The sequence below is a fragment of the Rhipicephalus sanguineus genome, chromosome 10 (genome assembly GCF_013339695.2).
Source record: "Rhipicephalus sanguineus isolate Rsan-2018 chromosome 10, BIME_Rsan_1.4, whole genome shotgun sequence".
In the NCBI taxonomy this organism is placed as follows: domain Eukaryota; kingdom Metazoa; phylum Arthropoda; class Arachnida; order Ixodida; family Ixodidae; genus Rhipicephalus; species Rhipicephalus sanguineus.
Window position 1 is genome coordinate 142,022,660 of NC_051185.1, and position 27,198 is coordinate 142,049,857.

Genomic DNA, 27,198 nt, shown 5'->3' on the forward strand with positions numbered 1-27,198 from the left:
GGCGTTAAAAAGCATTGACACCATGTTCAAAACAGCAAATTTTACCCTAACGGACTCTCGAGTCCACTCACTCAGGCTCACTCAGTCTCAGGTCAAGCCGTGAGTCCGAGTTTGAGTAAGTTCGGCTGAGTAATGTGCTAGTGAGTTTGAGTCCGAGTGAGTCTGTTTGAGAAAAAGTTTAGTGAGGCTGAGTGTGAGTGAGTCCGGTTCAAGAAAATTTTGGAGAGTCTGAGCCTGAGTGAGTCCTCAGAGCAAAATATATTTCTTTAGCGAGTCTGAGTGAGCTCCAATTTTTTTGCCGACCTATGGTCAGTGGTAGCTGTTACCAATATCCTGCTTATTTTGAACAAGATATTCCAGAAGCAGCTTTGGAAGTGAAAGTTAACCCAGTGGCATGTCCAAGAATCTAGATTAATGTAAGTTTGTCATGTGGCTAGGCGGCAAGGAGTGGATTTTGAATGCAGCTGAGAGTTTGCGACACCTATTTGTGCAACTCTGACGTCTGCAGGCTTCGTTTCAGCTGAAACTGTTCAAAGCAGTGCAACCACATTTCCTTGTTTCATTCACCTCAATTGAATTTTTTTTTTGTACTGTACCATGTTGTCAGCAATTATGACAATTAAATGTCTCCTCTTACGCAGTCGTTTTTTGGTTTCGGCTTTATGTGTAACATAGAAAAGTTAAGCTGGGAAGGACTGCAAATGCAGATTCAAAATTGAGCTAAATCCTCCAGCTCAATGTGGAAGCTGCTATACAAAAGTAGGGCAACCTTATTTGAGGAAAGCTTTGATGCATCAGCGTGCATGTGAGAGCAGTGGGTAGAAGTTATAGCATGCGCAGTAAGTGATTAGGTGGCAGCAGCAGCAGGTGTTTGCTAGGGAGCCTTCTACTGAATGGGGTGTTCCACAGGTGCATCCCAATGCAACAGACTATCAAGGCACTGAGTCAGCTGAAGCAGGATCTCCATTTCAGTCTCCGTAGATGAATTGCTATCTTCTAGCTAGCCTGCATGACATCTGTCGTGTTGCTTCAGTCGAGCACACCATAGCGTTTCCTAAAATTAACTCTAGGGGACTCTGGCACTGCGATCGTTCAGCCACCATGGGAATGATGGGTAGTACACTGATTTGCCTAATCTGTGCTTACGGCTTCGAACGCACTTGTGGCTTTGTTTATTGCTGTGTTTTGGCGTTTGTTTCGGATTAAAGAATAGACTGTTGTGAACTTCGTGACCAGATTTGAATTGGTGAGCCTAAAAAAGTTAAAGTGGTGAAGTGGAACTGCTGACCTTTGCTGAACATCGTTTTGCGACAAAACGGATGCAAGCGACACGGAGCCACACTGAGCCGAAAGAGCGAAGTTTAGACAAATCCGTGTACTACCCATCATTCCCATGCTGGCTGAAGCGTCATGCATTGCAGCTCCCATAGACACTAGCGCCAGAGTTCCCTCTAGTAAGTATTGTAGGAAACTCTATGGAGCGCACTTTCAGCACTTGCTGAGTAGTAAGCAACCATGCTATGAGCAACCAGTGTTCAGAGCCGTTTTAATTACCGGTTGCTTCTCTGAGTTTGTGCTTGATCGTTTAGTGCTAGACGGCGTGCACAGATTACTATCTGCCAGTTGCTACTAATCTTTTACATGTTGCATAGGAAAAGTAATCTATTATAATTACTTCAATATTGTAATTGTTTACACTAATCACTTACTGCTTCAAGAAAGTAGCTGAGGAATTATAGCTGTTACATTTAGTAAATTTGTGAAAATGCAGTAATAGCAAGCTGGCCTGGCTGTTTGAGTTTTCTGTGGATCCTTACATCTTGTTTATCTTCATTAACAGTCACTTTTAGACTCTTGTCAGGAATGTTCCATCGTTTATATATGGCAAATCAGTTCTGCGGAAACCCGTAAGGTGGCGGAAGGGTTAATAAAGGGAAAATAGACAACCACCCGTTTGTAGCACGAAGCCACAAGGAAATCCGTTTATATATGAAAACATAAGTGTCACTGAAAATATCAGTGTGGGCACCTGAGAGAAGGACAATCGAGACAACGCAGTGACATTTCCATTAGTCAAATGCGTGGTCAAGCATTATGATGAAGAAAAGCCCAATCCTGCCGCAGAAATGGTAGCCGGTTACTCGCAGCATCGTCTAAAGGTGTGATACTAAAGTTGCATGATGTTTGTAACAAATGATAACTTGCTCCAGCCCCCATGTTTTCAATATAGCGCTCGTAACTAAGTTGTTCAGGTGTTCTGTGCCCAAGTTGTTCCGAAAACTCCTCTGCGTTGATCACGTGAAGATCGCAGCACGATTTACTTGCGTATGGCTTTGCAGACAGAGAACAAACTCGATTCTAAATAATGTATGGTGCGCTTGTACAAATCCAACGAACGCAAATTCAATAATTTCCCGCCGATTTGAGACAAGCTCTTGCTACTTCGATCGAAAACGCGAAACTTCATCCGTAAAGCCGCGCGCTGACGTGCGCTCAGGAAGTTTCGGTTTCGCTTTCTTATCGCTCGCTTTCGAACATCTTTCGATTGCATCACACCGCGTTCTCTCGACAGCCAAACTCTTGCCGCTACTGCTTCCATTTTTTCAATATATCTGCCAAATTTCCACGCTGATCTTGGTGTTTTCTTGTTGGTCACTTGGCCAACTTAGCGCCATATGCTTGGCGCGTTAATCGCCTTGACTACCTTGACGTCAGGTGCTGCGCGCTGTTGACCAACTAGCGCCACTGCGATAAGCTCGCTCCGCTCTTGCGCGCTGCGTTTTTCCCCTCCCATTTTCGTCACGTGTGTGTTGTGTGAGTCACTCACTGCTCAAGTGAACGGAAACAACAAAAAAAGGCGCGTGTGGCTCTTGCAACGGTGGTCGTCAATACATCGGGGTAGGTGTGCGCATTTGACGTCGGTGTAGAGATCCGGTGACGGTGGAGAGCCTTTTCAGCCGCCAAGCTCAGCGAGGCCAACGCAACCGACAGTACTGTTCAAGCGCTTGTTTTGACCGTCCGTTGTAGCACAGGACTGATTAGAAACGAGGTAACCGTGCTGACTGAGTCAGGTTGACTTCGCTTTAGTGTTTATAACTGAAAAGTAGTGCGGCCATGGTAGAGCCAGCAGTTCCGTAAACAAGTCGCTCCCCTTGCCTTGGTACAGCCTTGGTTTTGAACTTATAATGCTCACTGATAAAGACATTCTGCTACAAGGGTTGTCCAATAAGAAAGGTTCTTCGCTGCGGTAGCTTTCATAACGCTTTTGGAATTACTCATACACCGTTTGTTTCCCTGTGACTTGAACCGATAAGAGCTGTGGCGCGCGTTATCGAACAATCGCCATTCGGTAGTTCATCTAGTGTGCCGATAAGAGCATACAGAGCTCCGTGCGCATAAGCGGGCTTGGCATACGTACTTGTTGCATCGGGTTCTCATCTGACTGTGTCGCTCGTTCCCTATCGCAGGCAAGATGTCGAGCCTTTACCCGACTCTGGAGGATATGAAAGTGGATCACATGATCCAGGTGAGTGTTCTGTCTCATTCAAGGCCAAACCCCATATACGCGAAAATGCACGCGACAGCGACGAGCGACGCGACGTAGATCGTGTTCGCGCAAGCGGTCGCTTGGATGGGCAAACCCCATTCACGCGACGGCTTCAGCGAGCGATCTCCACTGTTGCTGGCATGAGGGCGTTTACTCGTGCCAAAAGTGGCCCGTAGTCAGCGGTATGCAATGTAAAATACGATGTTTTGTTGCTTAATGGTACATAAAATGTTTATCATTGTCTTGCAGCATTTTTTTCGATCCCATCAGTGCTGCTACGTGCCGCCAAGCCGCGTCACCGACGGCGCAGGACTTGTAGTTCCCGTCCCTGAGGGCACGCTCGCGTTCAACAATGTCAACGTTGCGCTCGTCGCCGTTGACCATGTTGATGAACGTTGTTGTTGATGCGCGTCGATAAGAAAGCGGCGACAATCAGCAGTACTGTAGCAGTACGTCACTGATACATCTTGTTCCGGTGTTTTGCTATTGGCTGCATGAGCACAGCACTTCCGGGCGACGAGCGACGGATTCCAAATCTGAAAAACCGAGCGATCGCGCGAAATCGACCACGCGACACGTCGCACGAACGGCTCGTTTCGTCGCTCATAGCATCGCTCGTCGCTGTCGCGTGCATTTTCGCGCATATGGGGTTTGGGCTTCACTTGGAGCAGCGATGCTCGAAACTTTCGCACCAAGCGTTGTCTTGGGTACCCAAGTTTCGCGTACCCAGGGAACGCAAGCTTTTGTAGAGGTTAACTTAAGGCGCACGCCTCTGTGGAAACAGGCGCAAGCATTTTCGTACGCTTTGGGTACCTTATTCTAAAGCTGCCTATTGAGTGAGGCTGCAGCGAGAAACACTAGGTAAATAGTCGCACCATCCTATGCCACTCTGTGCACTGCCATTGTGCAAGTTCTGTCAGCTACCTCTACAATTTGCCCCGCCACGGTGGTCTAGTGGTTATGGCGCTCGACTGCTGACCCGAAGGTCGCGGGATCGAATCCCGGCCGCGGCGGCTGCATTTTCGATGGAGGCGAAAATGTTTGAGGCCCGTGTACTTAGATTTAGGTGCACGTTAAAGAACCCCAGGTGGCCAAAATTTCCGGAGCCCTCCACTACGGCGTCTCTCATAATCATATCTTGGTTTTGGGACGTTAAACCCCATATATTATTATTATTACCTCTACAATTTTTACTTGAGCATTGTGCGCACATATCACGTATGGCACACTGCAATCCCATTTTCAAAAATAAAGAGCGTGGAAGTGTGCTTAGCAACCAAGGTTGCCTAATACCCCTCTCACACTATAAATCAAATGTCATTTTGAGAATCAAACAGTACTGAGAATTTGACACAAACAAGAAAATAGGACTAAATGAAACTATGACTGTCAACTTAAAGGTTTTATTAACACCAGGGGGCTTTCATGCACCCATTGGAAAATGGGAAAGCTAGCAAAATGCAGGAAAAGAGCAAGAAAAGGGACAAGGCTTGAATTTTGCGAGGCTTTGTTTGCCAATCACCTCGAGCCAGAGCATGGCTGTAGCCTGGGGGTTGTCCCTTTTACCCCGCTTGTACTTGACAGACTAAAAAAAATCTTGTGGTAGTCAATTCACAATGCAGTAAACTCGGATAATGAGGTCATTCGGTGATTACTTGTAAAAGTGTTCCAGGACTCCTTAAAGGGGTCGGATCCTTCTCTGCACAAATAAAATGCTCTATAAAACCTCTCTTACATTAATGAAACCATCTGGCAATCTGTGCTTTGTCCTGCATTATTTTGTGTCCCATTTTCAGTGCAGTTAGATTCTTAGTGTGTACCAACTAGCTCAACATTGTGCATGATTGCATTTAATGTCATTTTCCTTTTCCCTGTGTGCTGTCACACAATGAAAACAAATTTCATTTTAAAGCGATTACTCCTCAGAGGGAAGCTGACAGGTCTTGCACTTAACACTTGTATGTCCTTAAAATAATCTTGTTATAAAAGTAGCGCTAAAAATATGTGCATGAGTGTTTTACATGATTAATCACAGCTTCATACCATACTTTTAAGTATGGTATGCAGATGGGGTGTGGAAGAAGCATGACTATCGTGTTTCTTTTTCGTCATAAAACAAACAAATTTTTCTATTACATAGAGTAGAAAAACTTTAATCATTAGTGATAATACTCTTTGCGTTGAAACCATGCACTCATTCTCAAATCAAACGCAAATGAGTTTCGTGATCTGTTTGATTGAAAATGTCATTTTCACCGAAGGTCATTAGTTTTCCCAGTGTGGCAGCAAAGAAATGACATTACAAACGAATATCGTTCCTTGTAAATGACAATAAATTTGCCATTTAACTGAGCTTATACCCTTGTCACACGGAAAATCTAACGTAATTTACAACAAATGACATTAGGTGAACTTAATGTCATTTTACCTGCCTGCTGTCACGTGACGAAAATAAATATTTTAAAATGATGACTATGACCTTAACCCTCCTGAGTCGTGACTTTGGGAGAAGTAAAGATCTATCAAAATCTTGCATGTAACACGCATGTATCCTCGAAAATAATTTTTTATCGCTAAGAAGCTGCTCCAAGAATATAAACGCAGCTCTTCTACACAACTTGCCACAGCTGCACGACACAAACGAACTCAAGCCAAGAGCCAATCGAAACCGAACATGGCCAACGATATGACTAACGTGGGTACTGTGAACTAAGCTTGGGAGCACAACTGACACTACGGCTGCAGAAATGAGATGGCGGCAGCTAATTCATGTAGTCGCCACCTTGATCACGTGCAATCAGGCGATCAGCACCCACAATACAGGCAACAATAACAACAGAGCACAAATGAAACATGGCCGGCGGCCAGCCGCTGTAGTTCAGAAGGACTTCCTTTTAGAAACTTCCGCGTGTGCTGTTATGTCATCACTCCAGTAGTAAGTTAATCTAGTAAAGAATAAGATATTTACAAATTACGAAAGTTACATATACATAAGTCAACAGCCATCTCCCTAAAAGGTCCCTGGCGTCGAGGCTACGCATTCGGTTCGAAATTCAATGCAAATGTGTTTCGGGAACTCATTTGACAAGAAATGTCGTTTCCATCGAATGGCATTAGTTTCCCAGTGTGACAGCAAACAAATGACATTACAAACGAATGACGTTCACTGCAAATGACATTAGATTTGCCATGTAACAGGGGTATAACACAGCTAGTTTTGCCGTGCAAATATTGGTACATACACACCTTTGTGCTGCTGGTTTTAGAGTGAAGCCGTGAAATCGTGGCAAATTTTGATTAGAGGTAATGTCATTGATAGTAAACTAAGGTTACCACTTTCATCAGGAATGTTCGAGTTTGATTTTGCAATTAGACAAGCATTTACGATAACAGACCACACTCCAATTCAGCTAGCCAAACATCACTGGGAAAACATTAAAACATTACTTTTTTCTACCAGATTTGGTGGTTGCAGTAGATCGATTAGATTGAAGTGGATCAATTAGATTTAATTAAATAAAAAGTTAGGCAAATTAGTCCTATGTTCAGATCTGTCAAAGCATGTAGCTTGGGGATTCTTGTTAAACGCTCTGTCCTGCACAGTTGCCTGTTAAGAACCTGTTAAACGTGTGTGTTGAGCTACGCATTAATTCATGAGTCATCGGGCTTTGTTAACATTGACAAGACTTTAAAAGCGGCCACAACGTGTTTGCTGCAGCTCAGCAGCCTGGCTCCCATGTTTGTGACAATGCACTCTTCTATGGAATGTGGTCTATTGTTTCAGTACGTGTTATGGATGAGGTTTGAGCACATGTGGTTGAATTTTATTGTTTTTTTTTTTCACCCTTGCATTTGTGTTTCTTTCAGAGCAGCTATGCCATGCTTTATATGACAAAGCATTGTTTAATGAATTCCTCTACTTCCTTCCTAGTTTCGTGGCCCAAAATAGTGTTTTTTTTCATGATGCCATTTTCTGTTTAGTATGTGTGGCACTCTGCTTAGTATGCAAGTACGCCTGTGTTACGTGATAGGATTTACTGGGCAGTGATGCTTGGGATAAAATGAAGTTCCGTTTCTTTAACCTTGGTGAAACCAATAGTAAAGTTAAACCGAATTGTAAAGCCTCAGCAGTGTAAGTACGTAACACAGTGCAAAAATCGGACTTGTTCTTGGATTGCTTACCGCAAGATGTCCTTCTAATCAGCCCTGCTGTCAATTAACTGTTTGACGTAAGTAGCAACATGTGTAAGAGTAGGAGCAACTAAATAGCAGGGAAAAGTAAGCGATGTGTGTGCTAGTCACATTTTCATCAACACATTGTAGTGTGCACTTAGGTTTATTTAACACGGTGACCTCTTTTACTCACCAAATTCCATGGCCCAACATTTCATGTTTTTTTTTTCTTTGATCAACAGAAAGTGCATGTTCATTCATTTCCTCCCATACTCCTAGGCGCAGACGAGGCCCCTGGAATCGTCTGCTCCGGCAGCTCCAGTGGCATCCGCTCCCCTTCCTTACGGACTGTACCCGTCAGCGCCAGCTGCCCCGGACAGATTTGAGACCCTTTACCCTGCTCTAGATGACTACATGGGCCTTTCCCTGTCTCGGGACGTCCCGCCCGAGATCACTGCCCTGGCAACCATTTCCCAGGTTTGTCCGCACGTGGACAACACTGGGCCTCTTTGATTTGCCGCTATCGGGCAGCTCGATGGCTCCAGCCGGCAAGTTAGGTTGGGCACGCGGAGGCAGCTAACTCTGTTTCACTAAGAAGGGATCTGTCAAGTCAGCACACCTGCTTCGAAGTGTGCAGTTGTCGTGAGCTATCTACTCATAGTTACATCATTTTCCTTTGCTGTCCTTCTTGAATGCAATTCGCTTCGTTGCTATTATGTCGCCAGTCAATGCCACATTTCCAGATCTGTGGAGGAATTCTGACTCTTGAGTCTGACAGGAGTTACGGTCAGTGAGGACACACGAAAATTGCTGCGGGACTATGTTCTCGGCACTCATATGCGCTGTCACAGTCTTTGTGGTACCAACATAGCAAACATCACAGACAGTGCTACAGATCTGTTGATGCTGTGTGTCTAGTTCCGTCGTTTTAGCATGTTGAAGTCAAGGCCAGCTCAGAACCGCAGCTGTGCACTGAATTGGTGAAGAGTTCATTGTAGAGTAACTGACACAGCAATTCTGCTGCAAGCACTGAACTTCAATTTTCATTTGATAAGTACAGAGATAACGGCAGCGATACTTCAATATATGTGAACATTAAACGCTGATGCAGCTGCAGAACACCGAACCTGAAAGACGTGAAATGGGATAAATACAAGATACCAGCATAGCTCTTTTTCGAAAATGCTAACATACTGTGTCAGTGTAAGACTGCACAAAACAAGTGCACTTTATTACAAATGACCGCAATAAGGAATCCATAGTACATAATTTCTTTGCACTCATTTTTGCATGCTGGAAAGCAACCGGTCGAACGCATGCAATGCAAAAAAAAAGGTGGTGGTATAGGTTGGGTGGAACGGTGTCCGCAATCAACAAAGATCTCTGAGGCGACTGTTTGATGCATGGGAACCATGTGGGATGCACATAATTTAATAATCTGCGAATATCTCAAAGCACCGAGAAGAGTTTTGTGACTTCCTTTGAATGCAGTTTTTAACCTGGTGTGTGGAGTTGCAGTACACAGTGCTTGTGTTGCAGTACACAGTGCATCTGCCTGCGGTTTGAGAGCCTCAGAATAGCTGCCATATTAAAATTGCATAGCTCAAGGCTTTGCAAACAGATGAAGATGCCCGACCAATGCACTATAGGCAGAACACCTAAGAAAAAAAATGTCTAGCTGTGTGCGCTCTTGGAGACTGCACACAGCCTCAAGTGGCAAATCAAAGAGGCCCACATTCCACTTTCTTGTTTATGTTAACACGGTTATTACAACTAATATGCACACAAGTGTTTTGTAAAAGTGTGTTATGTTGTCATTTAATGGTGTGTTTTTATGACTATTTAGTTTGCACAAATCAATTGTACTGGCAAGTGGCCAGTTATGATGGCTGCTCGTCAGTGCTGCATGCGTGTCTTTGCAAAAAAGTGGTGCTGTACTCCTGTGCACGTGTGATGCCCTATGTTAATTGTTGAAGGATGTTCATGATAATGTCAAATACTGTTTCTGTTGATCCATAAGCAAAGCTTGCACAGGTTGAAAGAAAACAGAAAGTAGGCCTACCTGAGGGTGCGAAGATAGGTCCGCTGATCGCATCGTACTTTAAAACTGTGCCTGCCTTGCCGAGTAAATTGCATGATGCCAGCTGTGCTGCCTTCCGTGCAGAGAAGCACTGCACACCGTTTCACTTGTCGGGTGCTCAAGACTTCACGCATGCCTTTCTCGCGGTTTCGCAGATTATGGGTTTGCACTTGCTTGCACCTTTAGTACAAGGCTGATTGTAGCAGTTCCCTTCTGCTTTCACTATGCACATGGCGCGTTTTCAAACAGTGTTCTGACATGCCACTCTTGAAGTGCACGCAAAACCATCTGCTGTAGCTCGGTGACTGAGGTTGCTATCTAAAGTTGCACATTCCATACCAAGCCATGGGGTCTGCATTATGATGATGGCCGAATGCAAGATGATTATGTATACTATTGCACTCAGTGTGAGCTACAACATGCGAGCGCGTGGCCGTGCGCTCTGCAAGGTTGTACGGTGGCGCCTATTATGGCATATTTTCGAGTTATTGGGAGAGAGTTTGGCTGCTCGTGCGAACACGCATCGCCCCTACTTGCTTGCTTTCACCCTCGAAGTTATCATTTTCGAAGCTGATATCACCGCAGGGCAAAACGAGAGCGAGGATGAAAGCAAGTGGAGGCAATGCGCGCTCGCAGGGACAGCCAAACTCTCTCCCGATAACTCGAAAATATGCCGTAATCGGCGCCACTGTACAACCTTGCAGAGCGCTCGGCCACGCGCTCGCGTGATGTAGCTCATACTGAGCGCGATAGTACTTTGTTATGCGTATTAGGAAATCTATTACACACTAGGCTGTCAAAATTCCGAGGACCGAGCCTGGTTTTCCTGACTTTTAGATCCTGTTTCTGCACGAGGCTTTTGCTTCTATCAAGTTGCTTTCATTTTGCTGTGGCAGTGACTCATTTCGTCCTGGACTAAACTCATTTCATCTTGCTGCTGCACCCTGTCATTTTTTTTATCTGGCATTTGCTTCAGCTTGCCATGGCAGCCTGTCTCGTAATAAGACCATGCAGCATGCTTGCATTCTTGGACCCTTACCATGCTTCCCACCACTTAGATGATTCCCAAGAAGGCATCATTGTGAAATAAGTCAGCCTCGAGCATGAAACATTTCCAAAAAGTCAAACGGTCTCTTATGCTTTCGTCTAAGATGACTCCAAGGCGAAAGTCATCTTCTTTTTCTTCTCAATCAATTGTGTTGATCCTTCGAGGTAGTCAAAGTTAATCCGGAGCACCCCATTACAGCACGTCTCATCATTATATCGTGGTTTTGGCACATAGAGCCCCACCGTTTAGTTTTTTTAACACCCTTTTATTTTGCATCTGTCTGTCATGTACAGCAGAACCAAGTTGCCGTGCCACAGCCTGCAGGAAGCGGCAGCTTCCTCTCAAACATGGTTGCGCCGATTTCGGGTTCATCTCTTGGCCTGAAGAGGGCGCATGTTAGCCACGGCATTCGGGAGGTCATCCTCTGCAAGGACAAGAAGGGCAAGGTTGGACTGCGCGTGCAAGCCATCAACCAGGTAAGACAACGACTTCTATCTCTCCACGATTTTATTTGTATTTCAAGCAATCAGTGGTAAGGACAAGATATTGCAAGAGAAAGGCGAGGTTTCTGCGAGTACCTAGTATTCATTAAGTTACAGTATCTTTGTACACCTGTCGATGCATCAGGTGTGATGTCAATGAAGATGTCATATCTGCCTTCATTGCAAACTATGGCTGCTGAAGGCTTTTTGTCAGGTGCATAGAATGGTGCCCATTACTTCCATTCTTGTGTACATGCAAGGAAGTACTGCTACTACTACCGCTACTGCTAGTAGGCGAAATCTGCGCATCTTTATTGGCCATGGCCCTTTTCAGTCACACTTGGCATCCAACTATCCGTTGACTGATTAATCTCGGACCTGTAATGGCGTCGGGGGTTGCAGGCAAGCCTTTCAGTCATAGTCATTGTGTGTGTCACCGTCTGCCTTATCTAGTGCCCTTGTTTTTAACCACTCTTTTATATTGTGCTCTTGCCAACTTTCCCATTGGGCATGCTTGTAATCTCACTGATAGTGTAAGTGGCTATCACAAAGCTTTGTTGCTTGCATAGTCGTGTGACACTGTCTGTTCTGATAAAGCCTCGTTTATCTATAAAACAGTGCCCTCATTATCTCAGTGGAGAGGGGCACCTTATAGAATTTCATTCGTTATCTGGCTTGTGTGGGGATTTCTTTTTTCCTTGCGTTGTGGCTAGGCTGCAGGATTTAACAGGTGCGTGCCTCCCAAGAGCGCCAAACATTTTTTGAACATATTAAAAAATGTGTAGCTGATGTGTAGATGAGGTTCATGTAGAAGCCCTGGTAACAGGGCTTCTATAAAAGCTGACCTTATGGTTGTCTCAACAGGTGGCAGTGTAAGTGTTAATGGCAGCATTCTCGTCGGCTACCGTAGAGGGCTGTTGGATTGTGTTACAAAACTTGCAATATGTTAACCTTATTTCGCAGGGCATCTTTGTCGTACTTGTCCAAGCGAACAGCCCGGCAGCCATGGCAGGCCTTCGCTTTGGCGATCAGTTGCTGACCATCAACGAGGAAGTGCTCGCTGGCTATTCGGTCGACAAGGTGCACACGCTCATTGTCAAGGCCAACCCGGATCGCATCGTCATGGCCGTCCGGGACAGGTGAGTAGCAACTTCTCTCCATAATTCTGTAACTGTAGTACTCATCTGCTCGTAATATAAAGGTCATGCAGTTCTTTGTAAGATGGAACAGATTGCTATTTCATTTCTAGTCTTTGATTCTTGAAAAAAAAAAGTTACAGTGATGTTTCATTTCATGAAATTGTGTGACACACAAGCGGATTGGTGCTGTTCCCTTGCGCGTTCCCCGTAGAAAGTCTATTCATGTTAACCAGGATCGCTTTGACACTACACAACAGCAATTTGACAAATGGGGCATTTACGCTTGCGCCTAACAGGGTTTGACCCGCTACCCCTTGACTCAGCATCGGGAAATCAAATTTTCGGGGTCATCGAGTGTAGATGAGGTGTTCGCGTTTGCTTGTGCAACCAGACACCGTGGTATTTACCGTATTTACTCGAATCTAACGCGCACCTTTTTTCCGGAAAAACGAGTCCAAAAATCGCATGCGCGTTAGAATCGAGTACCGAAAAAAAAAAAGAAACTCGGTTATCGTATTGCCATCGACATTTCAAAATGGCCGCCTCCTACGCGCCTTGGCCATTTCTGCCATTTTTTCAGTTCGTACGTGTGCTGAGGAGATTGTCATCCCGTTCTGCGTTCGCATCGACGGCATGGAAGTGCCGACTCCAAATACTCGACGAGTGTACCACGATGCCGCATTTAAAATAGTTATTACATGTGCAGAGAGACGGACGGAAATCGGGCCGCATCGCGGTCGTTCGGATATAGTTCGGAGTTCCCGAAACGTGCGTGCGAGACTGGCGCAAACAGAAGCAGAAGATTTTTTTACAGCAAAGCTTCACGAAAAGGTTTCAGTGGACCAAAGCAGGGCCGGTTTCCCGAAATCGAAGAGTGTTGACAGCGACAAGGAGTTGTCCGACAGCGACGAGGACTGATCCATTACGCGACTCGTATCGCCGCCGTAGTGGTGACAGTTTTAGCGGCAAGGCCCACTTTTTGACTTTGTGTTTTACTTTTTTGAAACTTCAGTTCTTTAAAACCCAAATACTTGTTCTTCTGAATGTGCGAAGTTTGACTCCTACGGACTTTTTTTGTTCTTTTCTCTCACGAAAAATGGGTGCGCGTTACAATCGATGTATTACTTTTTTTTTTTTTTTGGTCGCGGAAAACGGGTGCGCGTTACAATCGAGGGCGCGGTAGAATCGAGTAAATACGGTAATGTAATTAGTACGCGAATGTTTTCTTCGCCTACTTACGTTGCTGTTCTTGGCTCACGGATGCCTTTTGCGACGCTTCACCACTTCATCTATTTCCTTCTGCTTTGCCCCTTGGTGGATTTACAGTGCAGACCACTTATAACGTAACCGCATATAGTGCAGGACCGGTTATAATGCGGTCTTTTTCGACTCCCGTTCACCCTCCCATAGAACCGCATGTATACGCATACCGCTTATTGTGCAGTCCCCCAAGATGAAATACCGTTTATAATGCGGTTGCGGGAAAATATTTCTGACAAACGCGGTAGCGAGTGCGGTTCTCAAAGGAGGTACGCCGCTGGGGAGGGAGCGACGAGGTCGTTACGAAGGGCGAGGGCACGCACAGTGAACGAACGAGGGGCGGAGGGAGGAAAAAGACCGCGGCAGCGCTGTGCGGGCTCGCCGAGTGGGGAAGGATGGTGGTTGCCTAGGCGACGGAGTAGCCTTTGCACCGGCGGCGGCAAGGCGGCAAGGCTCCGCGGCCGCTTGCCGGCAGCGCGTTACGCGTGGAACGTACGATCGCGTCCTCATCAAGTGCGCTTTAAAGTAAGTTTCCTGTCGGGAAAAGCGTCGTCGTTATCACACTTGCTACAGATATCGCGTTTGCGACCTCGGCCGCAAATTAAAAAGTTTTGCGGCTTCATGACGCGAGCTTTCGCCTTTTCTGCCAGTGCGCGGACTTAAATGAGCTTGGCGGGCTTTTGTCGCCGTTGATCTCCCGGCCGCGAACACAAACTTCGTATCACGCGCGCTGTTCTTAAGTTAGTGCTTGAGTGCGATCTTTTCGACGTCCGATCTTCATGTTGTCTTGGACAAACTTCCCACGACAACATGCTGAACGGCACGCTAGGCCTAATCAGCGTTGGTTGCTTTTCGGTAGCGGAGTAGCGGTCGCGGGCGATAAAAGTTGCGGTTTGGTGCGGAATCAACGAAACTTTTTTCGATGGCTGCACTTGAAGGGAAGAGAATCATATAGTTAATGAAAACGAGGGCACGGTTGGCACATGCAACTCTCGAATTGTGGTTCCGGATTCGATTGCAATGTCTTGGACATCGCGTGCGCGCCCGCGAAATCGAACGATCGGTACCGCTCAGCACGTGAAATTTCGGTCGCGATTCGACATGGTTTCTGTGTAATGCGCATACCTCGAGGTGGCCTGAAACGTAGTCGGCGAATTTCCGCGATGGCACTTTGTTTGCTTTTTTCCCCCGTGTTCATTTCGTTGGCAATGCAGGTCTTTGGTGGTTAATTTTTGAACATTCGGACATTTAAGTGGTTGTAAGCGCCCCAAATCGCATATGTCCATTATCGGACACGCGAGGCTACATGCTCAACACGTTTTGCGCAAGTGCAGCCTTTGTAGAAGGTTGTTTTGGTTATAGTGCGGTACCGCTTATAGTGCAGATATTCGCGACTCCGGCGACTTACGTTATAAGCGGTCTATACTGTACTTGTTGGGACACACTCCGCGACAGGAATTTGACAAATTTACGCTTGCACATAAAAGAAACGTAAAAGAAGCCCTTGACAACGATACTCATGTTTATCAAACATCACCCCTCCGCCCTCACTTGGGTGGTCAGTCATTTGAATTGTGATAGCAGTATGTAGAACCTTCAAACCAAACATGATTTCCTCTTAAACTAAGCATTTTCCTTGCATAAACCTTGTGTTTAGAGGTTTGTGGAATGGTGCTTTAACAGTTTACATCAATGTAATACCGTGTCTTCTCACAGATAACCCTTCATGTAACCTGCACTGCAACTGCAAATTATAGAAAAATAAGAGTTCAGAAAAAATATACACATATTGCCGTGAAGCAAACTTGCACACCAAAATTCGCTTATAGCTGCACCCCACTTCAGCTCCGAATTATCTGTAATTTCTGCAGGTTATATGCAAGAAAATATGGTATTTTGCATTTGGTGTCCCTTAAAGGGACACAAAAGAGCAAAACGATTTTTCCCATATTAGTTAAGTACTCTTTCACAATACCAAAAACACCACGCTTGCTGCAAGAAGACGCTTAGTAAGCGAGAAAACACGCGAAAAAAAAATGTGGGTGGCGACGCCACCTTGAAGTTTCCGCACCATTCGCCGTGACATCACATGTTTTGACGGCGCCTGCTAGGGACTACATAGTTCCTAATCGGTAAAAATGAAGTACATTGTCCTCTGAGGGGGCCATAGACTTAACATACCAAGTTTGGGGTAATTTTGTTGAGGCAATGGCGCCAAAATACGATAAATACACTTTGAAATCCGCGACGTCACGCAGGGAGATTTTGGCGCGAAATTAAAAAATGAAACTTTGAACTTGATTTTCTTCTCTGGTATTAAACCTATGATAGCGAAATTAACAACATTAGAGTTCTCAGAGCACAATTTATCGATCTAAACAGATTCATTTATTCTCTTTAGTGTCCCTTTAACACTGATGTGCTTCTTGGTGCTTCAGCCAAGAGGATTGTCCTAATCTCATTCCAGTAACAAGTTCCTTGCACTCAATTTTTGCAGGCCGTTTGAGCGCACCGTAACAATGCACAAGTCGAGCACTGGCCACGTTGGATTTGCATTCCGAGACGGCCGCATCATCTCCCTCGTCAAGGACTCGTCAGCAACGCGGAACGGCCTTCTGGTCGACCACCAACTGCTGGAGGTGGGTTTTTCCACATGTGCATGTTGTCCACTGAAACAGCAGGTCTCCTTTGTTGAACGAAATACCTGGGGTCTTATGCTCTCGGCAGATTTTTATAGGCTTGTAAAACACAGAGGCAACATTTTGCGGCATTTCTTGCTCTTTCGTTTTGTAATGGTGCCGGTATTTAAAGTTCTTTTGTCAGGATAATTAGTTATCTGTCTTGACAAAATAATTACATTGCATGTTAGACTGAGGAAGCGTTAAACTTTGTCATTGTTGCTGCCGTTTCAGCGGGAAATTCGAGAATTAAAACTGCAGCATTCATTTTGTTCACTGTTTCCTTTTTTCTGATAAAATATAAACAGAATTTTGAGAGTGCTCTGAATCTTGTCTAGCCAAAGCAGATTTAACATACTCTTTAGTGTTTCTTTAAATTTAAGACATAAAAGTCGCGACATGCATGCTAGAATCAGTGAAGGCAATGCAAATTAATTAACGCATTATGTTGGTCATCTTTGTGCAATTTTTGCATTTGGTACTTCGATATGGCAGTTTTAGTTTTGTATTGCAACATTGTGCTTCTCTGCCACCCACTGCGTGATCTCTTAGCACTCCTGACCCTAGAAAGGGCTGTACGACTTGTGACACTTGTAGCGTGATGTTGAAAAGCGCTTGGTGAGAAAGGATGCAGCAACTCGCCATTGCAAAGATGAAATAGGGCATTTATGCTTCCTTTTACGCAACTATACCAGTTAGCCATTAAGTTTTATAGCTCCAGCGTATCAAATTATTTTCTATTATAGCGAGAAACAGTAGCAAAATTACAGCACCGTATTCCATATGCAGTAGAATCTCATTAACCCTTTGAGGGTCTAATTTTTTCGCGAAATCCAGTCCAAAAATTTGTAATTTTTTTATTGCTGAAATACATTCTTCAGACGATTCTATTTCAGAAAAAAATTGTCTAAAATTTGTTTTCGTGACCGTAAAGTGATAAAAAAATTGTTTTTGTTGTTATATACACATTGTTTATTCGTACAGTGCAGTCCACTTATAACAATATCGAGAAAAACGAAAAATATGATCGTTGTAACCGGTGATCGCTATATCTGGACTGCCGAAAAAAAAAAGAAAAAACCACCGCGGGACGTATCTTCGTAGCTCCGATCCCGAATTTACCACTAGCACTAAAGAATAGATGTTCTAGAAAGCAGGATGTCAAAAACAAAGCTTTATTTTAAGCTCCAACGAGAGCGTCAAGCTTTAGGCGCACCTAAATATCTCAACAGTCTTGAAGTATCCGTGCGCCATCGCATGATGTACGAATGGTGCGTGCCGTTAACCACCACGGCGGCAAGAGCGCACAACACGCAAACACCACGAAAACTCCACACGCCGGCCAAAGCTCGCTTCATGTAACGGAACATCACGAAACTTCATATCAAGGCCGGCGACTAGGACGAGCTCCAGTATGGCGGCGACGGAGCACGGCTGACATAACGACCACTCCGATAAGTCTCAAGAGCGAACAATGACCCGCCAACCACAACGGGAGACTTGCCGCCAAGCATAGCCTGCCTGCACGGCCAGCCTGGTGCCTGCGCTCAACACTCGCTTCGTGCTACAACGGAACTTCCAAGGAATTCAAAACTAGCGTCGCGGCGCGCGCGCAGCCGGCGCGGGGCGCACAGTTTTGTCGGCACGGAGGCGGGCCGACAAGATGGTGTCGGTGACGTAATCATGACGTAATTCTTTGAGACGCCCGGGACGCCGCAGCGGCGCGCCACCTTGCTTTTCGCCTCTTTTTTTTTCTTTTCTTCTCCCTCTCCTTTCGGTGCGATTGTGGGCCACGCACGAGTGGCGAGGCACAACATTAGGCTCCCTACACAACATGTGCGGCTAGCGCCATCTTGTGGCGCGCTGCGCAAGCTCGCGATGGCACTCGGCGCGTGGGCTGCGCGGGCGGGCGGGCGGCGCACGCAGCGCGGAAATGGCGGCAGATACGAACTCGCGTAGGTAAACGTTTCGCCCCGTCTCGGCATCATTCGTTTCAGGGGAACTTGGAAACGCAAATGTAACGATTATTATACACAGAAAATGCCGCCCAGACGGCAAATTTTGATCGTTATATCCGATATGCGGCCGATAACATATCGTTATATATGGTTTTTTCCCTCATAGACTTAATGCATAAAATCACACACATAACTCGACCCATCGTTATAACCGATATATCGTTATATGTGGTATCGTTATAAGTGGACTGCACTGTAGTAAAATCAAGCAATATCCCCCCCAAAAATACTTAAGTTTTTTATAAATAAAAATTATGCATGTATTAAACATAGCTCACAGACATACAAAATAAGCGCACCAGAGTACTTTTACGGTTAAAAATGTTCGTGCTCTAACACTAAAAACTTTTCAGCGTGTGATAGTCTTTGAAGCATGGCTCGCCGCGCACAATTTTCAGATGTCGCTCCTTGATCGTCATTGGAGTCTGAACTCATCAAAAAATCCTTGTCTAACAAACTGAAATCCAATGAATCAGATTCTGATTCGGCACTTGGTCTGCATCGGAAGAATCACTGCTTGACTCACCGGCAGCAGAGCAACCGGTGCACGATTCCATAGCATAACCGAACTGCGTCAGTGAGCGCACGGAAGAAAACTCTATGGTTGTGCGCCCGTCCAGAAAACAAAACGAGTGAAAAAGCTACAGTAATCCTTCGTCTTATCGCCAACAAAACGTAGTTAGTTTTTCCGAGACGCCAGAACAGGAAACGCAATCACAGCGGCATCGTTTCATTAATTCAGCACCGCACGGAAACAGATGTAATCGCGCCCCGGGGAGCAATAAACGAGAAAGTAACAAGCGGTCACCCTTTGATAGATTAGAAACCAAACAGCCATCAGCTTTGCGGGCGCAAGAAGCGAAAACCACCCGAAGGACGAAACCAAAACCAGCCGGACCGCGTGCGCGCGTTCTGATGGGCAACTGAAAGCCACCGTGCCTCTTTGGAATGAAAAAAAAAAAAAGACTGAGAGACATCGGCGCATGAAAAAAATTTCCACGTATTCCCGAAGCGTGGCAGCACATTTCAAGCAAGAGAAATGATCGAAGAAGGGGCGCGTTTGAAACCAACCAACCGCACCGCGGGTGCTCTCGGTTGCGCAAGCGATAGCCGGCGCGCCGTTTTGCGAAGCTTAAAAAAAGCAACAAGGGAGAGACATCGGCGCATGAAAAAAATTCCACGTATTCCCGAAGCGTGGCAGCACATTTCAAGCAAGAGAAATGATCGAAAAAAGCGCGCGTTTTAAAAATAAACGGTATGCTGTACATGTACGACGAAAGCCCTTTGGTACCAGGAAGCTTCTGCCGTACATGTACGGCGAAAACCCTCAAGGGGTTAAACATAACCAGAAGAGTCCAGGAAGATATGTTACATTTAATGGAAGTTCCGTTTATTGAGAAATGTTCTGGGATGTAGAATTCAAGTACAAAGTCAATCGTATTAGCAGCAGTTGTTCCATAAAGCCCCACCATGGTGGTCTAGTGGTTATGGCCAATCCCAGCCGTGGCGACCGCATTTTCAATGGAGGCGAAAATGCTCAGGGCCCATGTGCTTAGATTAGGTGCACATTGAAGAACCCCAGGTGGTCGAAATATCCGGAGCCCTCCACTAACGGCGTCCCTTATAATTGGATCGTGGTTCTGGGATGATTTAGTTGTATTAGTTGTTTCATAAAAGCAGCAATTCTGTTTACTGCGATTCTGCTGCATTTTGAAGACATTTAATGCCACATTCAATAAATCAAACCCTACAGGCAAACGTCTCTTAACAGCACCACCATCTTGCGTGTCATTGGAAATGTACATGGTGATAAACTGGCATTTTTGATAGGCGCTGTCAAACAATGCATTGAACCTAAAGGGAAGTGCATGACATGGAGGAAAAAAGAGCAAGATGTCTTCCAAAACGTGGATGTGCATTACGATGATGAATTTTCTTTAGTGAACTCCACTGCAGCAAAGCTGTGGACTAAAACATATTACGTAGTAAAGTAGAATATCATTAAGCCGAAATTGCATATTGATATTGCTGTTTGAAGGGACACTAAAGGCAAATAACAATTTATGTCAGGGAAAGGTGAATGCTTGAAAATGCCTAGAACGTCAGTATTATCAACAGCAGTGCTCTACTCACCGAAAAATTAAGGCAAATGTAGGACACGATATGCGCCACCAGTGGGACATTTTGGAATGAGCCCGATGATGTTAAGAGTCCAGAGTACAATTAATCACTAGTACTCAAACTACTTATAATTAAAAAGTGACATTCCATCCATTACACAACGTAATAAAATGCTGCTTGTGCGTATGTTTCATTCATGGAAAAAGGAACTTGGCGTTACCAAGGAGAACGGTGCGGGTGGTTTAAAAGTTGTTTTCGTCGGGCTGCTCTCCGCTTGTGCGGTCGCATTTCAGTGGTAGTTTCATTACCGCGTGCTATTGTTTGTGCTTTGCACGCTCATGAGTCGCCCTTACAGAAAGTTCGACAAAATGCTGCGTCCCTGTTGTGTTGCTGGCTGCCTGAACAGTGTGCATCAAAGCCCCTCCATCGTGTCTGCTGCCCCTCCATGTGTTGGTTTTAGTGTGCGCTGCTTGAGCAACAGCAGCTGCAGCAAAGAAACCAACGTGATTTAGCAATGGGTGCTGCAAGTAAACTCCTACGCCGAGGTGGCCGAGTGCCGTGCCTCTGCAACAGTGTGCTAAACAACCAAGAAATCTGCATGTGTGCTCGCTGCACTTCCGTGGAGAGGATTACGAGATCAACCGCAACTTGGGCAAGGCTTGTAATGTACCCTTCAGAGCAGAAACCACAGTGTCGGTTGCCGGATGGTAAAGGCGGGCAACGTTGGGCAAGGCAAACGTTACATCAGAAGGCCCTCTTCAGGCGGGCGATTTGAAGTGCGCTAACGCTGTGCGGACCACTAAAATGTGATTTTCTTTCTAAATAAGCATTTCCTTGGCACGAAACAAGCACTACGAGGTATCTGGAACACTATTTCAGCAATCAACGTCGACTTAACATTTGCCTTTAGTGTCCGTTTAAACTAAGGTGTTTCTTTTCTTGCGTGAAACCAGCACATAGACGTACCGTATTTGCACGTAAATAACGCGACCGCGAATATAACGCGAGGGGGGTACTATCGGCCTGGACGAAAAAAAAAAAAAAAGTTTATTACGATTATAACGCGAAGTGATGCAACTGTAAACAGCAGTCAAAAAGTGGTCGCGCGCAGGGCTTTATTTACATTTACATCCGTCGGAAATGCTAGAACCACTAGCTCGCCTGATTACTCTTCCTCGCTGCTCGAGTCCTTGTCGCTGTCAGCAAAAACTGCGTTGTCGTCCGTGCCGTTCAGGCTGTTGGAGAGGCAGCACTTCAGGAATGCCCGTGACACTATTGCCAACGGCAGGGCGTCCCAAGCATTATGAATCCATCGAGCGAACTCGCTCACTGACGCTCGCTTCATGCGACCCGATGGAGTCAGTTGGGGATTGCTAGCCTCCAGCCACTACTCGTATTCCCGTCGTACGAGATCCTTGAAGGGCTTGTTTATGCAGACATCCAGTGGCTGGAGCTGCGAAGTCATTCCTCCGGGAATGACAACACGGTCGGTGTTAGACTTGCGGAGCGCTTCTTTGACCTCATCGATCAAGTGGCCTCTAAATGCGTCTAGCGCAAGCATAGCTGGAGTGTTGAGGAGCGCACCCGGACGTCTTCCCCACACAACACGGATGCACTCTGTCATCATGGTACTGTCCATCCAGCCCTTCTCGTTGCACCTGACGTACATCCGGGGCAGGAATGTCTCGTTCTTTGGGAGAGTCTTTCTTTTAAATATGAGAAAAGGCGGCAGCTTGCGCCCGTCCGCCGTGCACGCCAGCATCACCGTCACCCGAGTCTTCTCGTTGCCCGTTGTGCGGACGCGTACCTCCTTGGTGCCGAGTTCATCGATCACGTAGCCAGCCGGAATGTCCAAAAAGATTGGCGTCTCATCCGTGTTTCCGATCTGGCCTACGGGGTACTGCTTCTCCCTCCTCATCTTAATTACATACCGCTGAAACTCAATTAGCTTCTCTTCGTACTCGGCCGGAAGCTTCTGGCAAATCGAAGTCCTTCGGCGAAGCGAGAATCCCGCACGACGCATGAACTTCTGCACCCACGAGCCTTAAAGGTGTCACGGGGCACGCCGGCCTCACGTGCAAGCTCCCTTGCCTTAATCTGGACGAGTTCGGAATTGACAGGCAGAAAATGGCCGCGACCTTGGCGCACGAATTCTGCCAGGTCCTCTTCGATTTTTGGGAAACGGCCGGTCTTGGGCCCACGGAACGCCTTGCGAGTTGGTGCAGCTTGGAAGATGCGGTCACGGCACTTCCTCCAACCTCGAACGGTTGACTCCGTCACTCCGAGATGCCGCGCCGCACCCGAATTGCCCCTCTCTTCGGCCAGCAGGATCGCCTGTTTTTTTAAACGCGGCAGTATATTGATTCTGCTTGTTCATTATGACAGGCAGTGCGGAAGGAAGTGCGTTCCGAACACAGCGACGAGCGAGCGCGAGGCGTAAGGAGGCGAAGTTATTCTGAAATGATTGTTATCCACGTGTTGCCGCTGTGGCTCCCATTGCGCTAGCAGCGCTAGCGGCACAGTGCGATCGCCGCAGCATAACGTAGTGGCGCGTGCGTCAACTGCGATACGCACGAGGTTTCCGTACTGAGCGGCGGTGTTCCGAGACGCCAGGCAGGCGTCGGCGACACGGTGCCTTCCCGCGCGCGGTCACCGGAGGCGCAAGTAGGAATAAAATGTGCTATATGGTGCGACGAACCCGCCAAGTCCCTGGAACGTGCGGCGCACGCTACAGGGATGAAGATTTTTAAACAAAAAAAAAAAGCTCGAAAAAATTTCGCGCTATATTTATGTTATTTTTTTCACGAGCCCGAATATAACGCGAGGCGCCTTTCTAACTCGCAAATTTTTGGGAAAAAACGCGTTATATTCGTGCAAATACGGTAATATTTGCTGTTAGTGTCCCTTAAGAACCCCAGGAAGTCCAAATCAATCTGGAGTTCCTCACAACAGCATGCCTTATAATCGTACGTGGTGTTGGCATGTAAAAACCCAGCATCTAATCAACTTTTTAATTGCATCTGCAAGTTATAAGCAAGTTTCAATCTCGCGACCATGCTTCCTTTTCTTTGAGCCACTTAATGCATGCAAAAAAACTTATAAAGGAAAAGGTACTGTGATGGATGACCTGTCACTGTACATTCAAAGCCGGATATATCAAATCTGAAGGGATTCACAAAAAAGAAGTTCTGCATATGGATAATTCGATATATGAAATATTTTATATATCGAAGATATATTGAAGGGGACTTCACGATTGTTTGATATACACAATAATTCATTATATGTGGGTTATAAATATGGGGTGTGTATATGACAATGGTTCATGGCTCTTTGCAGGTGAATGGACAAAATGTGGTGGGGATCAAGGACCCGGAAATAACAAAGATTATCGAGAGTGCAGGGGACGTCATCACAGTCACAGTAATCCCATCGTTTGTCTACGACCACATGATCAAACAGTAAGTAAAAGGAATATTGTGTTCTACTCTTCTTTTGCCCCATTGACACTCAGTCTTGCTCTGCAAACAAGGGAGAGGAAGATGCATACTGAAAAATCTACTTGATTGTGTCAGATCCTCCTAGAATGTTTTCCAATGCTTTATTCACATAACATGCATGGCGCTGATGGTTTAGTACATTTTAGAACTTATGGAATGTACAGGAAAGCCAATGCACTTTGCCAAAGGATCAGATTTTAAATGACTGTGTCCACTGCTATCAGTGTAGTGTGAGTCTCTTGTTTTGCTGTGCACCAGTTTGCCCAATGAGGAGTTAAATCTTTACCGATTGGGCCGCTGCTGTCCTAACAGTCACACCCATGTGACAGTCCTAGTAAACACCGAACACAGTCAAAGACGTTTTATGCTATGTCCCACTGTCAAATTCATTGGCGTAGCAACATTGTGGCACCAAGGCCACTTGCTTTTCTGTTTTGCTGTCTCTGTTTGCTGTCTCTGTTTTGGACTTACTACTCATTCTTCATTGTAGCAGCAAAACGTAACTCTTTACATCATCTTTCACTTGGTCCGATCTCTCTTTGAGGACCAAGTGTGGGTGATACGTTACCGTCATTATTGAGGTCAGTCGTCTGTTCAGATGGTGCGAGGCCTAACGAAAGAAGCCACAGCATTTTGATTCTTATGTACCAGGTGGCACCACCATGTGTGGCATCAACTATCTGCTCGCCTATACGAAGCTACATACTAAATGTGTAATGAAGGGCCTGTGGATAGCGTGATCATTGTCATTTTGCCTGTACCCAGCTAAACAACCAAAAACGCTTTACTAAAGCTGCCCATTGTCCGATCTTCTGCGATTTTCAGCACGTCTGGAGGCATGTTGAAGAAGCTTATGGACCACTCCATTCCGGACATATAAGCAGGCTTATGCACCAGCGAGCCCATCCACTGCAGTCCACCTTTGCGTCCAGACCAGTCGTGCCAGGATCGGACGGCATCCAACTGTGTTCGGATTTAGCCGCAGACTGGCACCGCTTCGGCAGTTTTTGATGAGACGTCTGTCGTTACCCTCTTACGCCATGTATATCACGTTGTACTTTTTTTTTTATGCCTTTATTTTGCTAAGTATGTTTTATGGCTTGCCAGAACGTGCATGTTTTTAAGTCTGTCAACCACGAGCAAAAAGTCTGAAGAGCCACAAACTTTGCTTGCCAAAGAGCCTATGAAGAAAGCAAATGAACGGGGCACTACACCTTCTGCGTAAGAACTAGGCATTAGCCATGTATAATGACCAACCCGTTTACTTTTTCTCCGGCGTGTAAATTTTTATGTTCTGAAGTAATACAACAGATGGAAAGACAGAAACTGATTTTTTTTCAGGGAGCTGGGGCAAGCATTGCTCAGCTGTATTTTCTTAGTTCGATAGCAAGTCATGGTTATTGGATGTAATCATGTTTGCATTAGTTCTTTTTTCTTACAAGCAAACTTGAATCATGTACTGTGGCTGCAACGAATCAAGGGTTCACAGCTTAAGTGACTTGTAGTCTGAATGAATTGATATGTCTTGTGTAGGAAATTTTTTTGCATGCGTAAAGGTACCCATGGAGTTATACGTAGTACTATAATTTTGTCTGCATTCTGCAGTTCACAAAGAGAGGGGTGCATTGTATTTATTATCTATGTTTATCTGTTTGTTTTATTTGCACATACTTTGTATGGAGATAGGAGTAAGCATTGGGCTGTGAATGATTGCTGATGTTAATCGTGCTGCCTTGGGACGGTTGACCTGTTTCAAGTATTGTATGTTCCAGGCACTGATCATGCTTGAAATTAGACATCACCCAACGATGTGAATGTGATGTGATATCCTGTCTCTTATACTTAACCCTTTGACTGCAAAGCCTTTTTATTATTTCGTTTTTTTTAACCATTCCTCGATCCCTGCCATGCATGTTCAGTGGACATTTCGTGCTATATAGAGGCCGGTTCTTAAGGCTCATTCGCCCTGGCATTCGACAGCAGTCACATGACCGATTGTGACTGGTGAACAAGCAGCAACGTGAGGTGACTGATATTCATACCAGCTAGCGCAACCTGCCCTTCACCACACTGGAACGTCTCGCAACTGGTGCAGTTCACGTCTGCTCGGACCGATGGTGGCGTGTCAAGCGAGCAGACGTCCGGTTTCAGCACATCTGATTGGTTCACAAGCTTTGTGACTGCAGTCGCACTGCCAGAACAAATGGAGCAGTGAGCGAATGGCCTTTTTTTTGACCAAAGCCGACCAACGTGGTTGTGCAACCATTGAAAGTCGCTTTTGCAAATGAGCCTTTAGTCATCGTTTTCCTGCAACTCAGACTCCGTTGGCAATTTATAAATCTTATCGCCTCTCAATGTATGGACTTGCACGCCATCACTGATTTACTGTGGCTATGCTACTAAGACATAGTGCTGAGACATTTTCCTCAGCTGCAGTTTTAAACTTAACTTGCGAGTTTTATGTGATAGGTGGTGCAGTCAACGGGCAGCTGCCTTGGAGGAGTGGGGGCGGCCACAGGGGTTGTGTGAGAGCGAGTCTAACTTGGGATTGCCGAGGGTTTATGATGTGATGTCGCACTGCTTATTGCATCCTTTTTTATTTGAACCTCCGCGTACTCAAGTCGTCCCGGGTGGTGCAAAGTCAGTGGTTGTGATAGCGTCACCCTTGACAATTTATGAACAGAGCCACGCATGTTGTTCGCATGCGTAGCATTCAGTTGAGTGCAATGTATGCTTCTTTTTAAACTATAAAGATACTTAAACCATGTACTATAAGCTGTCTGTCTTCTTGTCGCTACCTGTTCTGGCCTTGGAGTAAATCGTTATGTTCTGCTTCAAATTTGTTGAGGGGATCAAATGCTTCGCTCCCTAGAACATTATTGAAGTGATCGCCGAGCACGTTCTAGTTGTCAGTTTAACTGCTGCTAATGTTGAACAAAAAAAGTTGGAAATTTTACAATATTTTAGTGCAAATAACTTTAAAAGCAACATAAAAGCTAATGTTAAAATATAGGCGTGCAGAGCTATCAGTGAGGCATTAGAGTAAGTATTGCAGGTTAGAAAATTCTTGCTTTGTAACAATTTCGATGACAAAAGAATGAATGAATGAGCAGTCTGCTGTGTGCATTATGCGACTTGTAAATTTCTGGTCT

General features: G+C 45.6%; 1 protein-coding gene across 3 annotated transcripts; it reads left to right on the forward strand.

Moving 5' to 3' along the window:
- The first annotated feature begins 2,762 nt into the window (after nucleotides 1-2,762).
- LOC119372515 (syntenin-1) lies at nucleotides 2,763-26,809 on the forward strand. 3 transcript variants are annotated; one of them, XM_049419792.1, is made up of 8 exons: nucleotides 2,763-2,898; nucleotides 3,468-3,526; nucleotides 8,000-8,197; nucleotides 11,142-11,324; nucleotides 12,294-12,469; nucleotides 16,227-16,368; nucleotides 23,886-24,007; nucleotides 24,872-26,809. In XM_049419792.1, the coding sequence occupies exons 2-8, from the start codon at nucleotides 3,473-3,475 to the stop codon at nucleotides 24,924-24,926; spliced, it is 930 nt and encodes a 309-aa protein (XP_049275749.1). In that variant the 5' UTR covers nucleotides 2,763-2,898; nucleotides 3,468-3,472; the 3' UTR covers nucleotides 24,927-26,809. The 3 variants fall into 3 exon arrangements, with proteins under 3 accessions (XP_049275749.1, XP_037498920.1, XP_049275750.1); XM_037642992.2 differs by having other exon boundaries at nucleotides 11,145-11,324; XM_049419793.1 differs by lacking the exon at nucleotides 2,763-2,898 and adding an exon at nucleotides 2,922-3,049.
- The last annotated feature ends 389 nt before the right edge of the window (nucleotides 26,810-27,198 follow it).